Here is a 13,020-nt window from a genome sequence, read left to right as displayed (position 1 = left end):
GCCGGGCCCGCTCCGCCCCCGGGCCGCCCTCGCCGTGCCCCCGCGATGGACCGTGCGTCCCGCGGTAGAACGCGTGTCCCGGGACGGCAATGTGTGTGCCGGGATGCGAGCTGTGTGTGCAGTCTGGGATGGAGCCCCCGGGGGCCAGGGCGGCCAAGGAGCTTTGCCCGTGCCTCGGGACTGGCCCTGGGCTGATGCCCCCAGCCCACAGGCACAGCAGTGAGCGGCCTGACCTGCCTCACTTGGCCCCCACCATCCACCCACGCCCCGCATGTGCGGACAGGGCTCTATTTAGGGTCATCCTGAGTCCCCCCAGCCCGTTCCCCTCCCTCCTGTGCTTGGGGTGCTGGTTTCCAGCTGCAGCCCTGCTCAGCCCAGCCATGGACACACCAAAACAGATGCTGATACCCAGCCTCATCTCAGACCTATCTCCTCTCCGCAGATGTGCTGGAAAACCTGGACTGCTGACAACCCTGCCACCCTTCCCAGCCTGTCCTGTTCCAGGCTGACAGTTCTGTCACCGCACTGCTCCCGGCCCTTGGGGCACAGCTGGCCCACACAGTGCCTGGTACAGCTCTCTCAGCTCTCCAGGGACGCTTTGCTCTTCCCTCTCCACCCCCAGCTCAGCAGCACTATGCCAGCCCTCGGGGAGCCCCTGCACCCCCAGAGCAGAACCCTGCCCCAAGTCCCTCAGAGTCTCCCCACACACAAAGCAAGAGGACACCGAGGGTGTGAGCAAGGCTGGAAATGTGAGGTGTTTAATGTGGCATGAGCTGAATGGAGAGGTCAGCATGCTGGCCCATGCTACGGCTGCATCTACACAAACATGCAGCCTGGCCAGCACATAACCTGACGGAAGAGGAAGTGGCTGAGGCCAAAGGCCCCCCCGCCCAGGGCTGCTGGTGGGGAGAGAGCCCTTCCTGAGCAGAGGCTGCGGCGAGCAGTGACGGAATCTGCAGAGGGAACTGACGCAATTCCCTCCCCACAGGGGTACCCAGCCCTGCACTGCAACACCTGCACCGTGGAAGGAAAGAGGGCCCTTAGTGGTTTATGCCTTTCTGGATGGTGTTGAGCACCTTCTGCCCGCTCCAGCCGGGGAGCACGGGCTGGCACGAGGAGGAACACGGTGCAAGTGTCTGCTCCTGCCTCGCACACTGCTCCACTGCGGCCAGCTCAGGCTGTGCCTGGCAAACCTGGCTCTGGTGTGGGAGAGGGGGTGAGCTCCCTGCCCACCCCAGGTGAGCAGCTGCTTCCTGGTCACTAAAGTGGCAGGGGATTAAAATTGCTCCAACTCTTCCAGTTGTGTCTAGCTAGCCTTGAGGCGCTGGAGTGAGGGAATTCACACACTGGTGCAGCTGCTGAGGGTAGTGGCACTAGGGTGACTAACAGCATAATGGGGGTGGCACTCCTGGGATGAGAGGGACAGGGGCCCCTTGGCCACCTGGCCTGGCACAGGAGGAGTGCAGGGGCCTGGTGCTCAGGGGTCCCCACTGTACTTGATGAGGTGGCCGCTGAAAGTGATGTAAGTGTCGTACTCATCGCTGAAGATGGCGTTCTCACGCTCACCCTTGTAGAGCCGCACCCAGACCTCATCCTGCTCCTTCAGCTCCAGCATGACGCTCTGGCTCTGCATGATGCTGCGGTCGCTCACCTGGGCGTAGAGGATCACCACCTCCGCCCCGTTGCGCATGATGTGCAGGTACGTCTCCTTCTGGTTCCAGGTGTGCACATTGAGGCTGAAGTAGTAGATCCCGGGGATGTAGCAGTAAAACTTGCCCGTGAACATGTTGAAGTGGTCGTAGAGGTTGACAAACTCCGTGTCGAAGATGAGGGTCTGGTAGTAGTCGTTACTGTGCAGGGGTTTCTTGCGGCCCACAGAGAAGGCGGCGTAGTGGCTCTTGCAGCGCTCCCCAGGGGCGCCCATGCTGCCCTTCTGTCCCTTGGGCCCTGCATGGCCCCTGCTGCCGGCCACCCCTGTCTTGCCAAACTTGCCCTGCATGCCACGCTCACCGCGGTCCCCCTTCTCTCCTGGGCAGAGCAGGAGGGACAGTTGGGCTGTCAGACAGGGGCCAGAGCTGAACCCAGCACCCCGAAATCCCCTTCCCCAGAGATGGATGGAGGGAGCAGGAAGCCACCAGTCCTGCCCCTGCCCCTCCCCAGGCTCTGATGCTGCCGCCCAGAAGCCACTGGAGCAGGGGCTGCTCACAGCCCAGTGTGGCTCCTGCCCTCTCTCTGTGCAGGGCACAGGACCACGGGCACCACCAAGAGCTGGCACTGAGAGCCCAGCTCAGCGCTGGACCTGGGGCAATGCTGACAGCACAGCGTGGGGTCCTGCCAGCCCTCACCTTTCAGGATGGTCATGTTGATCTGAGGCATGGGCTGGTACTGGGGGTAGAAGCGCTTTTCGGGTGGGGGGCAGCAGCGGACACAGCGGGGCTGTGGGGGAAGCCCCTCCTGGGCATCCTCAGCCTTCTGCTCCTGTGTGGCCCTGGCAAGGCAGAAAGCAAAGCGCAACAGGGAGCTACGGGGGGGCGGGGGCCCTCTGGGGTGCCAGGGCTGCCCTGGCCCCCACAGCAGAGCACCCAAGCCCTGGGGTCCCCTCACCTGGCAGCTTGGTGCTGGGATGGGGCCTCATCGGGGTCTGTCCACCATCGCTGGCCAGGGATGGAGCTGGTCTGGCTCCCCACAGGGCAGGGCAGCAGGAAGATCAGCAGGACACCATGCACCCACAGCCCCTCCATGCCTTGGCAGTGCCCTGTGAGGTGGCAGGGACAGCTGAGGAGGACAGGAATGAGGAGACTCCCAGCCCAACCATGCCCCGAGCTGGGACAGGACCTGTGCTCTGCACAGCCCCCAGGTTCTGGCTGAGCTGTGGAACAGCGTCACCCCAGTGAGCACCAGGGGAGACCCACACTGGGGCAGTTAGGGGCTCTGGGCTCACCAGCATGAGGGCTGGACCCTTGCAGCCCCTGAGCCCTGGCACATACAGCAGATGTGATTACCTCAGGAGCTGAGAGTGGAGCAGAGCAGCAGCCTCTGACCAGGCCAAGTCCTGCACCAAGTGCTGCTGCTCCTGCTCAGCCTGGCTTCAGCTGCCTCCCATGGACACCCAAGAGCAGCAATTTAGTATGTCAGCTCCTGAAAAATTACAGACAGCTCCAGATGCCATGGGGCAAATGTCAGGGTGCAGCACTGCCTGTGTGTGGGACCCCAGTTGGGCCCAGAGAGGGCATCTGCCCCCCACTGCTGCGAGGGGCTCCTGTGCCCTGGGGCTGCCAGCCCAAGGGTTTGCAAGGGGACAAGACCCACTCCTCCAGAAAGAGGGATGTGGGCTGGCAGCCCTATCTGGGAGCTGGCTGCCACAGGGAGAGCCCACACCCTGTATGGGGCCAAAACTAATATTTGCAGTGGTGGTGGCACTGTGGCCCAGCCTGGGCGCTTCGCGACCCCTCCCTCTATTATCAAAACCGTATCTGCTGGAGACGTGGGGCCGGGCACGTCACCCTTTGGCCCCGAGGCTCCAGGACAGCCTTGGCCAAACAGGGGTGTAGCACTGCCCAGCGCTGGACATCCCGTGGCAGCAGGGGCCGAGCCGGGATGGGGATGGCTGCTACCCAGGCTCCTCTCTCAGCCGGGTGCCTCCCTAGGGTGGGATATGGGTGCGGCCCTTGCTGTTCTCCCCTCCCGCGGCACCGCCCGGCTCGCCGGGACCCCGAGGCACCCCAGGAGCAAAGGGCGCTCTCAGCCCTGTCCCGTGTGCTGTGGCTGAGCCTGGCCATGGCAGATTTGGGGACAGAATCTTGTTGTTTTGGTGGGCACCAGGGTCTCCATCAGTGATCGGTGGCTGTTACCATTGTCCCCAGGTGTGGGGTCCCAGGGACCACGCGTGCTCCCACAGCGGGCGCAGAGGGCGTTTGAGGCCGGGGGTGGATGCCTGGATTATGAGTCACTGGAGCTGGGAAGGGGCGGAGGGATTGTGAAAGGCTCCAAAGGGCTTTTCCTGCTGCTCAAACCCTCTGCCAAGGGCCTGGCCCCTTCATGCACTTCCCGGTGCCTCTGTCTCTCGGTCTCTCACCCCGTTGTCTCAGTGCTGCCAGGTGTGGAGGGAGGCAGGGGAGAAGCAGTTCCATGGATAGAAGCGTGGAGGGGGGCAGCCAGGGGCTTGTGAGCAGAAATCACCCAGGGGAGCCATGGCCCTGGCTCTGCTCACCCTGCCTGGCCTCCAGCTGCGCCAGACACGCAGCACTGAACATGGCATGGAGCATGCCGGGGGTTTGGGAAGCCTGTGGCTTTCCCTCGGCTCTGGGACCACCACACCAGGCATTCCTCTGGCATCCGGAGCAGGCTTGGCCCTAGGGAAAGCGCAGTGCCACAGGGAACCGCTCCACCAGGAGAAACCCTTCACCAGGAAGTTGCCATGGTGGAAGGCAGCGCTTCCCAGGGTGTCGGGAACAGAGACGAGTGCGTGGTGCACACAGCAGCACCCGGGGCTCGCTGGGCCCCCAGCGTGCCCCCCCTGCACCCCGCAGGTGTGCTGGGCAGGAGGTGCCCGCCGGTGCCCAGGCACACACAGCCCTGCCCAGGGACGCGGCTTTTCCCATCAGCCTTGGCTGCGCTCCAGGAGCAGTCAGAGATTTCAACTCAGCGGCAGCAGAAGCCTTGGGACTGCAAGTCAAAACATCCCAAAATACATTCCAGATGGAGATGAAGACTAGGACGAAACGGAACAAACTCTAGGGGAGGGATGAGGGGCTCCGGGCAGTGTGGAGGCAGCAGGACTTGCACTCCCAGCTCACCCTCTCCTTTTAGGGTGATGGATACAAACTTTCCTGCACCACAGCAGCCAGAAACACTGTGCCCCTGGGGTTGTGCTGGTGGGCCAGGTCCCCCGTGTTCTGCTACAGACACTGGAACGGTTGCAGAGCCCTTTTTTTCCCCCTGGATCACGGCAGACCCGGCAGGCAGCAGGGTGGGGGCTGCACGGGGCAGATGTGGGGAAGGAGCATGGGGTAGTTGCAGCCCTCCAGCTTCTGTAGCACCAGCAAGATGTGCCGGGGACCTCAACAGCCACTGTGACTCGCAAAGAGGTGCCAAAGGTGGCCCAGCCTGAGCTTGATGTGTTCGTGGCAACGGGATTTTTGGGAACGCAGCTGGGGCAGGGCTGGGGAGGGATGTGTGCTCTCCCAGAGCTGCGGTGGGTCGGGCTGTGCCGTGTGCTCCGCACTGCTCCTTCGCAGGCAGCCCAAGGGCCTCGCTCGGCTGGGGGGGCACAGGGCCCGACCCGCCCCGCTGGGCGAGTGCCCGGACACCCGGGCGAGCGCTGGCCGAGGCGGAGCCGCCTCCCGGTGCCGGGCAGCGCCCGCAGATGGAGCACGGCGCGCTGCAGCTCCGGGAGGGAGCGGCAGGACTCCCAGAGCTGCCCCCCACCTACCTCTGGGGCACGGCTTCTCCCTTTGCTGCCCTAGAGCATCGCCAGGGCCAGCGCAGAGCCTGCCCACGGCCGATCGCTGCCTCCCGCTCCGGAGCTGCCTCTCCTCGCTCGGCCCCGGCGGAAATACACTTTTTGGAAGCGCAGGAGGCAACGAGGCGCGGGCCGAGGCTCGCAGCCCTCCCCCGCCAGATGTGCGCCCGCGGCTGCCTTAACCATGTGTGCTCCCGGGACCGGCCGCCTCGGCCATTGGCACCGGGAGCGGAGCGGAGGCGGCCCGTGCCTGCGGCTCCCCCGAGCTGCTGCGGGACCCCGGAGGGTGCAGCTGGCCCCGGCGCAGGACCCTGCCCCGTGCCGGCAGGACATTTCCCAGCCCCGAGAGCACCAGCACAGCCCCACCGGGCTCCAGCCCTTGACAGCCGGACACGCACACGGGTCGCGAGGCGTGGGGCTGCGTCTACCCCGCTCTCCCACCCCGAGTGGCGGCCGGACATAGCGGGCAACCAGGACAACGACAGAATGTGTTGCGATCTGGAGCAGGGCAGCACTGGGGTCGTGCCCGCCGGGCAGCCGGACTGTGCCCACCCCGCAGAGCCGGCTCGGCCCCCGCACTGTCCCCGCCGCTGCGCTCCGGCCACCCGTGCGCGGCGCCCGGCTCCGGTGGGCCCCGCTCAGCGCGGACCACAGCCCCCGGCAGCCCCCTCGGCGCAGGGGCGGGACGGGGCGGGCGCGGTGACACGCGGCTTCTCCTGGGAGTTGTAGTTTCTGCGCCAGACGGGGCGGTCTGGCCGCTGCCGGGCGCGGCGGCGGCTGCGCGCGGGGGAGGCGGCGCCGCGGTGAGCGGGGACACGGGCGGGGGGCTCCGGGCCGGGCCGGCGGGCGGGGGTCCCCACTGGACGGGGGCACCGCGGACCTCGAGCACCTTGCCCGGCGGCAGCGGTGGGGTTCTGGGGGCTGTGCCCCGCGCGGAGGTTCCCGGGGGCGCGGGGAGCCTGAGGGCCCCGCTCAGACCGGGCGGTGCCCCGGTTGCCCATCAGCTCGGGCGGGGAAGGGGCGCGGGGGTCCCCAGGGGCGCGCCCGGCGGAGGCGGGGAGTCCCCGTGTCCTTGGAGGGGCGTCACGCGTCCATGTCCGGGGGTGTTGGGGGGTCCCCGCGTCCATGCCCAGGGATGCCCGTGACCGTGCCCCGACGTTTTGAGGGTTCCCCGTGGCCGTGCTCAGAGCGGGCTACAAACGCGCTGGGGGTCAGTGCAGCGAGAGGAGCCCGCGGGGCTCTGCCGAGGCCCACGCTCCGGGATCCCGGCAGGACAGGAGCGCTCCCGTGCCCCCGACCCGCGGGCTCCGTGCCTGTGCCGTGCCGGAGCTCCCCTGTCCGGGGCCGGCCCTCCGCGCTCAATGCCGCCTCTGTTTGCCACTCTGAAAGGCACATTGAGACCCTGCGGGATGGGCCCTGCGATGGCAGCTGGGGATCTTTGCCCCGGGATGGGGGTCTCTGCCCCAGGCTGCATGGCACGGGGTGAGCACGGGTCCAGTGGTGGCTGCTCCGGGCCCGGAGTGCCCGTGTGCGGGAGCCTGGGGTGCTGCCACGTCCTCTGTGCTGCACGGAGGGAGGTGGCACCGAGGGGCCAACGCGGGTGGGCACGGCCCAGGGTGGGCTCACGATGCTCAGGTGTGGAGGACACGATGTGAACCTGGGCGGGGATGAGGGGGTCCCGTGTCTGTGAGGCTGGGCAGGTCAGGGTGTGTGTCCCTTGGGCACTGTGCTTCCTGCTCAGGTGTTTGCATCCTGCTGGGGCGGAGCTGCCACGTGTCTGCCAGTGTCCCTGTGTGGCCTGGGGACAAGCTCACGGCTCATCAGTGGGGTCGGTTCTCAGGGCCATGGGAGTTGAGCCAGACTGCCCAGCCACTCTGGAGGCAGCAAGGGTCATCCTTGCCATCCGAGGGGAACCTACTTCCTCCCAGGACTCTCTGGGGACGTGCCCCAGGACACTGTGACACTGGGCTCGCCTTGAGCCAGGTGCCTCAGCTTGCTGCGTGAGCTGCAGTGAGCATGGGACAGACAGAGGTGCTGGGCAGGTCGTGCAATCCGGCCAACACGCCGGGGCTCCTGGTCAGGGGGCGCAGAGGGAGCCAGGTGAGAGGGGCTGAGGGTGGTTTCAGCAGCAAACAGCCCCAGGGCATGGTGGCTCTTACCTGCATGAGGTGGGAGCACCTTCTACTGCAGGAGAGGGGATGGGGCCCCTTGTGGCTGTGTTCTGCTGTCCCCTGAGCTCAGTCAGCACCAAATCCAGCTCTTTGACCTTCTCCCTCACCTCTTCCCGCCAGGTTCTCCTCGCCCCCTCTCTGATGCCAGTCCCGCCCTGCCATGAGTCTATGAGCCCCCTCCGGATCAGCGTGGGTGGTCTGCCCGTCCTCGCGTCCATGACCAAGGGTGCTGACCCCCGCTTCCGACTGCGCTGGAGGGCCATCGTGCTGTCCTCAGCCTGCCTGGGGCTTGTGCTGTTGCTCTTCTGCCTGCACCGTTCCTCCCCAGCACGGCATGGCCCCCCCAGCCCTCGCACCTGGCAGCTCGGCCTGCAGGCAGGAGACCGCTACAATGACACCTACCCGCTGTCCCCACCGCAGAGAAACCCCGAGGGCGTGCGCTACCGCATCGGCGTCATCGCGGACCTGGACACACAGTCCCGGGGCTCCCAGGAGCACACCTGGTTCAGTTACCTGAAGAAGGGCTACCTGGTACTGTCAGACAGTGGGGACAGAGTGACGGTGGAGTGGGACAAGGATGAGAGCATGCTGCAGTCCCACCTGGCTGAGAAGGGCCGGGGCATGGAGCTCTCCGAGCTGGTGGTTTTCAACGGGAAGCTGTATGCGGTGGACGACCGGACGGGGGTGGTCTACCGGATCGAGGGCAACAAGGTGGTGCCCTGGGTGATCCTCCCAGATGGGGACGGCACTGTGGGGAAAGGTGAGCTCCCGTCCTGCCCTGAGAAACCCTAGGCTCTTTTCATCTTGCTGGGGTGGGGTGCACCTTTCCTGTGACCTCTGAGCCTGGCCAAGACAGGGCGGTTCCTGCCAAGAGACCATCTGACTGCACTGGGGACACTGCCCAGCAGCAGGCTCAGGGGTGTAGGGTTTGGGGTATGTGGGACAGTCTGATGGCCACGTGCTGACTGAGCCCCCCTCATGCTGTTCCTTCCACCGTAGGCTTCAAGGCGGAGTGGCTGGCAGTGAAGGATGAGCACCTGTATGTGGGAGGACTGGGCAAGGAGTGGACCACCACAACAGGGGAAGTGGTGAACGAGAACCCCCAGTGGGTGAAGGTCATTGGCTACAAGGGTGACGTGAGCCATGAGAACTGGGTGACAAACTACAATGCGCTGAGGGCTGCAGCGGGGATCCGGCCCCCAGGTATGGAGCATGGCAACCTCCTGCCACCCTATATCCCACATTCTTGATGGCTCCAGAGCCATGCAGTCACCCTCCCTGGGGATACTGGCACTGGGTGACATTTAAAGGCTTCTGGAGGCCAGAAATCTCCCCTTGTCCTGGTCATTTTCCCCTGCTGCCTGTGCCAGGAGCAGCTGAAGGGTGGCTCAGCTGGCATTGGGCCTGGCAGCTGGGCCCCCCGGCAGAGTGGGGTGTGCTGGATGCCCCTGCCTGGCTCCAGGAGGAATTGGAAGGCGCTGCCAGGCAGCGAGGCAGGAGCAGGCAGAAAAGTTCATAGGGGATGACTCTGCAGGGCTGTGGGGTGTTTCAAAGGGGAAGGGTCCTGCCCCAGAGTGTCTGGTGCCCCTGTGGCCTGTGTGGTCACACTCCACTTCCTGCCGCAGGGTATCTGATCCACGAGTCAGCCTCCTGGAGCGACACGTTGCAGCGCTGGTTCTTCCTGCCGCGCCGCGCCAGCCACGAGCGCTACAGCGAGAAGGCAGACGAGCAGCGAGGCACCAACCTGCTGCTGAGCTCCAGCCAGGACTTCGGGGATGTGACGGTGGGGCGTGTGGGCGAGGTGGTTCCCACCCACGGCTTCTCCTCCTTCAAGTTCATCCCGGACACAGACGACCAGATCATCGTGGCGCTAAAATCAGAAGAGGACAATGGCAAGATCTCCAGCTACATCATGGCCTTCACGCTGGACGGGCGCTTCCTCCTGCCCGAGACCAGGATTGGGAGTGTGAAGTACGAGGGCATTGAGTTTATTTAACAGACATCTGGACCGAGTGGAGGTGTGCGGGCAGCCTAGGGATGTGGGCAGGCCCTGCTAGCCTGCTCCTAGCCCGGGGGCCGTGGGGGGTGGCAGGCAGCGCTCCCAGCTCTGTCCCTGGCCCTGGGCTCTCCTGTAAAGTGTTGACTGAGCTGCAGCAGGTGTGGTGCAAGTGTTTCGGCAGTGGCACCTGGTGGCAAGGGACCGCCACCACAGGGTGTTCCCGGCCCTGGGACAGTGCCCAGGTCCTGGAATGCTGGCAGGCCCCAGTGCAGCCCTTAGTGCCCAGCCCTGAATTGCGACAGAACTGTCTGCGGTGGGTCGGTGGCTCTGGTGACGTCCCCACTCTGGGTTTGTAGCTGAGCCCCAGCTCTACAGCTCTGCCCTGTGTGCCGTGGGGCTCCCTGGGTGGAGGGGGATGTGCAGCCAGAGCGGGTCAGACTTGGGGGATTTCATCAGGCTTTTTCTCCAGAAGCTGATCTTCCTTCCCTTTTCCCATCAGCTGGGTGAGGTGATGGCTGGGGTGACGGGTTTTCTGTTTCAGAGAAAAGTCTCACACAGGAAGAGACAGTGTCTGTGTCCCTCTGCTCCTGTCACCACAGGGCACGCAGCAGTTCCCTCACCACTGTGGTTCCAGCACAGTGGCTGTGCCTGTGGGGCAGGGGGAGCAAGTGTGGGTGATGGGGCCACCAGCTGTGGCCAGGTGTAAAGTGGGCCCGTCCCAGTGCCATTGCTAGGGCACATCCTCAGAGCTGTGTGTGTGTGTGTGCTGGCTGTGTGTCTTCTCCAAGCCCTGGCTGCACATGGCTCCAGCCCCAGAAATGCCTCCAGCCCCAGACCTGTCAGCTCTGGGAAGAGCTGAGCCCTGGGCAGGAGCTGCTGGGAGCTGGCAGCAGTGCAGCCATGCTGTGCAAGGCTGCTGTGCTCGGTGCAGGAGCAAAGCCAGGAGCTCCAGTTCTGCTTCCCAGAGCCAGCAGCAGCTGAGAAGCGTTCGCAGCAGCCCGGGGCTTTGGGCAGGGAGCCCTCCCCACACTCGCCAGCATGTTGTGAAATTGCAGCCGCAGCCTGTGGCCCCCAGGAGGAACTTGTGCGGTTTCAGGAGCCACAAGTGTCAAAGGGACATCTGCTGGCCCCAGGGCTCTCCTGACCCCTCTGACCAAGGGGGCTGCGGCTCCTGGCCTGCCCACACTGACATGGCTCAGGCTTGCCCTGCCCCAGGTCATAGGGCAGCATATCCTCACCCCAGGACCAGTGTTTGGCTCTGTGGTGTCCCCAGTTTGGTCCCCTTTAACACTGCCCCTAGGGCAGGTCTGCCAGCAAGTAGGCCTTCAGAGAGCTGAAGCTTTGGGTGGGCCCTTGTGCCCCCTGTATCCCTCTGCCATGCCTGGCACTGCTCTGCTGTGGGGAGCAGCCATGCTGGGGAAGGAGAGAGCCTGTTGGTGCAGCAGTCAGGCTGTGGTTGGGTGGAAGGATCTGCAGAGTGGATGGGGCCCTCCCAAGAACCCAGCCAGGCTGCTCCCCCCATCTCTGTTTACACTGTCAGCACCTCTGTGAGCCATGCAGAACGCAGACGAGGCCAGACATGTGTTTTCGTTTAGCCCAGACAATGACTCGGCCAGTGCTGGGCTGCGAGCGGATGCGCTTGTCTCTAGACACGGACCTGTCCCCAGTGCCATGGACAGACCTGGCTTTGGCCCCTGCACGTGGCCTCGGGATCGTGCAGCACCCAGCCCAGGGCACCCAGGGTGCATTTGCAGCCCACACTGGGCGCCAGCTGGCCACAGTCCATGACGGCCACTCAACCATCACTTGCACTTTGCTTGGCAATCCCTCTGGCCTCATTCACCCTCCCGGCCTCACTCACCCTTCCAGCCTGGCACCGGCAGCTCCACAGCACCTGCTGTGGCCCCAGGGCTGTCCCAGTGGCTGTCCCTGCTACCTGGTCCCTTCTCGTCCCCTGGGCTGGAACATCGCTGGGTCCCTGCCCTCAGCACCGCGCTGCCCTCGGAGCAGCAGCACCAATGCCTCGGGCAGCCAGACCAGCTGAATTCTGCTGCTGCTGGAGCCTCTGCAGACCCACAGAGACCCGTGAGCCCACAGAGGAGTTGGTGACCTGGGGCCCCATCCCAGGTGTCATCCAGCATCCCAGCGCTGCTGGTGCCGTCACCTCCCACGTGTTCCCTGCAGGCTCAGTCAGGGTTTGGGCCAGGTCCAGCTGCCCAGTTCTGCTGTTTCTTCCCATCCTGGAGACCGAGCACCTCTATTACTTGCCTCTACTGCGAGTACCCACGGCAGTGCTGTGGCAAGAGGCTGGCTCAGGAGCATATTTGGTGGCCGTGGTGGCTGTCCTGCCAACACGTGCCCATGTCACCTGGCCCAGCTGTGCTCCAAAGCTGTGTCCCTGCCCACTGTGCTGGGACAAGGCACTGCTGCGAGGATGGAGCACTCTCAGCAGCCAGCCAGGCACAGAGTATGGGTACAGTGGCAGCAGCAGCATCCTGACACCTCCACAGCAACAACAATGTGTGGATTTGGACTGGGATAGAGTCTGGGTTTTCCATATTAGATGGTGTAGGTCATTGTTTTGGATTTGTGCTGGGAACAGCGTTGATAACAGGGATGTTTTCATTACTGCTGAGCAGCATTTGCACAGCTTGAGGCCTATTCTGCTCTTCATCCCACCACTGAATGGGGGGATACAAGGACTCGGGAGGGGACACAGAACAGCTGACCCAAGGGATATTCCACACCGTATGGAATCATACTTGGCATATAGAGCTGGGGGAAGAAGGAGGAAGGAGGGGGCCGTTCAGAGTGATGGCGTTTGTCTTCTCAAGACACCTTCCCGTGCTGGAGCCCAGCTGCCCTGGGGATGGCTGAGCACCTGCCTGCCACGGGGAGGGGTGAAAAAACTCCCTGCTTTGCTTTGCTTTGCTTGTGTGTGGCTTTTGCTTCACCTGTAAAACTGTCTTTATCTCAGCCAGCAGTTTTCTCACTTTCCCCTTCCCAGTTCTCTCACCACCCCGCTGAGAAGAATGAACTAAAGCAGCCGGGGGCTGAGCTGCCCACCGGGGTTGCATCATGCATCCAGGATAGAGACAAGGTGGGTTTTTGGAGCTGTGCTCCACGGCAGGAGCTGCTGCCTAGCGGGGAAGCCCGAGGCCTCGGGCAGGTCGTTGTGGCACGGGAGCCGCAGTGGGAGCAGGAAGCAGGCAGGGAGCGCGGCCGCGGGACAAGCTGGGTTGGAGGGGCCGAAGGCGGGGAGGAATTTTGCTGCCTGTCCGGCCATCCGCTGCTCTGCTTGGCGCGGGCGGGGGCAGCTGCGGAGCGGGGGTTTCGGGTCCCTGGGCGGGGTCCGGGGCGGCGGTTCCAGGAGCGGTGGGGCCGGGGGG

At 64.5% G+C, this 13,020-nt stretch overlaps 2 protein-coding genes across 5 annotated transcripts; one reads left to right on the top strand and one right to left on the bottom strand.

The window, feature by feature from the left end:
• Positions 1 to 730: 730 nt before the first annotated feature.
• On the bottom strand, positions 731 to 5,952 carry C1QTNF1 (C1q and TNF related 1). 2 transcript variants are annotated; one of them, XM_015645677.3, is made up of 5 exons: positions 5,432 to 5,952; positions 3,003 to 3,138; positions 2,605 to 2,755; positions 2,346 to 2,488; positions 731 to 2,028 (listed from the first exon to the last, which is right to left on the bottom strand). In XM_015645677.3, exons 3-5 carry the CDS (start codon positions 2,739 to 2,741, stop codon positions 1,478 to 1,480), a joined length of 831 nt encoding a protein of 276 aa, XP_015501163.1. In that variant the 5' UTR covers positions 2,742 to 2,755; positions 3,003 to 3,138; positions 5,432 to 5,952; the 3' UTR covers positions 731 to 1,477. The 2 variants fall into 2 exon arrangements, with proteins under 2 accessions (XP_015501163.1, XP_015501164.1); XM_015645678.3 differs by lacking the exon at positions 3,003 to 3,138.
• Positions 5,953 to 6,214: 262 nt separating this feature from the next.
• CANT1 (calcium activated nucleotidase 1) lies at positions 6,215 to 10,194 on the top strand. Of its 3 annotated transcripts, none has more exons than XM_015645666.3 (4): positions 6,215 to 6,264; positions 7,753 to 8,392; positions 8,632 to 8,835; positions 9,258 to 10,194. In XM_015645666.3, exons 2-4 carry the CDS (start codon positions 7,774 to 7,776, stop codon positions 9,626 to 9,628), a joined length of 1,194 nt encoding a protein of 397 aa, XP_015501152.1. In that variant the 5' UTR covers positions 6,215 to 6,264; positions 7,753 to 7,773; the 3' UTR covers positions 9,629 to 10,194. The 3 variants fall into 3 exon arrangements, with proteins under 3 accessions (XP_015501152.1, XP_015501153.1, XP_033374650.1); XM_015645667.3 differs by lacking the exon at positions 6,215 to 6,264 and adding an exon at positions 6,300 to 6,367; XM_033518759.1 differs by lacking the exon at positions 6,215 to 6,264 and having other exon boundaries at positions 6,560 to 8,392.
• Positions 10,195 to 13,020: the final 2,826 nt, after the last annotated feature.

The sequence above is a fragment of the Parus major genome, chromosome 18, assembly GCF_001522545.3.
Source record: "Parus major isolate Abel chromosome 18, Parus_major1.1, whole genome shotgun sequence".
In the NCBI taxonomy this organism is placed as follows: Eukaryota; Metazoa; Chordata; class Aves; order Passeriformes; family Paridae; genus Parus; species Parus major.
This window is presented reverse-complemented; position numbering and strand designations above follow the sequence as displayed.